Source organism: Octopus bimaculoides, chromosome 11, assembly GCF_001194135.2.
Source record: "Octopus bimaculoides isolate UCB-OBI-ISO-001 chromosome 11, ASM119413v2, whole genome shotgun sequence".
NCBI classification, from domain to species: Eukaryota; Metazoa; Mollusca; class Cephalopoda; order Octopoda; family Octopodidae; genus Octopus; species Octopus bimaculoides.
Window position 1 is genome coordinate 10,948,254 of NC_068991.1, and position 2,251 is coordinate 10,950,504.

General features: G+C 33.5%; 1 protein-coding gene across 4 annotated transcripts in view; it reads left to right on the plus strand.

Moving 5' to 3' along the window:
- LOC106874024 (transcription factor mef2A-like) overlaps positions 1-1,666 on the plus strand; it is a 115,536-nt gene extending 113,870 nt beyond the window's left edge. For 3 of the 4 annotated variants that reach the window (XM_052971500.1, XM_052971499.1, XM_052971498.1), the window contains exon 3: positions 148-1,666. In XM_052971500.1, the coding sequence (XP_052827460.1) occupies positions 148-470 (323 nt within the window). In that variant the 3' untranslated portion in view covers positions 471-1,666. The remainder of the gene's footprint in view (positions 1-147) is intronic. The other variant, XM_014921584.2, reaches the window with a different exon arrangement.
- The last annotated feature ends 585 nt before the right edge of the window (positions 1,667-2,251 follow it).

The window sequence follows — 2,251 nt, forward strand, 5'->3', positions numbered from 1 at the left end:
ATATATATATATATATATATACACATACATATATATATGTATATGCATAAATATAACATTTGGAATTTTTTGTGATAAATAATTATTTTGCTCAATATGTTTAAAATATATGTCTAACTGTGTTTTTCGTTTTCTTTTCAATTACAGGTAGTGTATCACGCCGATTATACTCCGAAGGAGAAGATTCTAGCGTTTCACCACGCCAAGATCCACTGCCAGATTTGGTACCAGTACCACGGGACAGAGCGCACTCATTACCTGAGGTGCCTCTTCGTCGGCATGAACACATCCGTGCGATTGGACAGGAACTTCGGAGAATTAGTGACGAGTATTACCAGAATCGTCACCATTCACACCACCAAGTAAGTAGATGGAATATGCATGTCACTGCAAACTTGGTCAATTTCAGTCTCACCTGCAGACTTTCAGCTAATTTCACTCTGATTTTGGTAATTGGAAATAACAATTAGTGCCAGCTAATTTACTACCTGTGATACCTTTTTTCTAAACATAGAACGGAATGGAAATTAAAGGGAATTAAAAGAAAATTGGAGTGAAATCAAAGTTAAAACTAAATATAATAGATAATATCGGTGAAGAATAAGGAAATACCAAATGGCCAGAAGTCTTTCAAATATAATATTTGAATGCTAGAAATTGGCTCCATTTCTGAAAGTCCATTACAGTTTTGCTTTGGTGAAATCCTTCACAGAGATGTTAATGAAACTTGTGTACAAAGAATTGAAGAAATTCTGGCTAAGACCCACTATCGTATGTCACGTGGAATTGCCAAAGCATTCTTTGTGTCAGTTTCCAACTGTGTGTGTTACAGTTGTGCATTCATTGACTTTCTAAAGGCGGTCCCAGACAAGAAAGACTTTCTGCTACATGTTTCATGCGGAATAGTAGCAGTGAATAGTCTCTGTTTACTGACAGCGGCACCGTGTATGCTGTGGCATAACCCTGACCTTTGGAAACTTCTGAAGGCTGAGAAAATCAGTCCTTGATTAATGTGATTCCGTAACTTCAGTTGTGATTCTGTTCCATTGGCGTTTAAAGAAAAATAAAACGATGGAGTTATCATTCCTGCTGCTATTTTTGGTAATGCCAGCCAACTCTATTGAAGCATTCCTATTGCACAAAGCTAACCTATTGAATGTTTTAGTGGGTGATCAACTCTACAAATTGAACATGTCAAGGGTGAGGTCGACTTTTAGACCTTTGATCCCTCTGTCAAATACATATATTACTTACCATACCTCTACTGGTGTTCTAATTCTTCAACCATAACAACATTTTGGAATTCAGAACATCTCTATGAGTTTATATCTAATATGATCTCCAGAGTTCAGCAACTAATTTTTACCGTTTTGCCTTAGGAAAAACATGGAATCAATTGGAAAATGCTCTTATTCATGATTCGATGAAACAATTCTTTTGAACAAAACAAGATTAATTGGTTTCTCAAGAAACTATCAGTCTGATGAAGAAGCAAAAAGAAAAGGAACTCTAAACAGTTTCAAAAACATTTTTCTTAACTTTTCCTTTTGGAAAATGCGTGATATTAATTAAGACTTTTTGTTATTTTTCTTTTATATTTTTTTTTAAATATAAATTTTATCTGAAAATAAATTAAATTCAAAATAAACTAACTAAAAACATTGTTTCAGACTCTTTTTACTAGTCATTAGTTTATAAGTTTACTCCTACATTTCATAACCCACCCACCCCGCATTCCTTTAAAATGGTTCACAGATCTCTTCAATGAGAATTTGCATAAATAGCAAATAAACAGGAGAAACCAAATAAAATCTATTTGAAGGATGTTCTTATCCAGTTCTTCTAAAGAAAAAAACAAACAAACAAAAAACTGTACGGTTAACACACACACAAGTATTTGAAGTGGTTTTTGCCGTAGCCTTAAATTACAGGGTTTTGTTAAAGGGGACTCTTCTATACTTTATTTAGGGTCAGAGAAGGTCAGTGTTTAGGTACACAGAATTAGTAGACACATGATGTTAAACAGATGAAATGATACTCCACTGGGATAGGAAGCTAGTCACGGAAACATAACAATTTGAACTGATTAAAGTACAAAAGATGCTTTCTCTCTACAACACCATTGTCTCTCTTTTTCTCCCTCTTTCTCTTCCTCTCCCTCTCTATGTCTCTCTCTCTCTCTATATATATATATATGTATATATATATATATATATGTATATATATATATATATATATATATATATATATA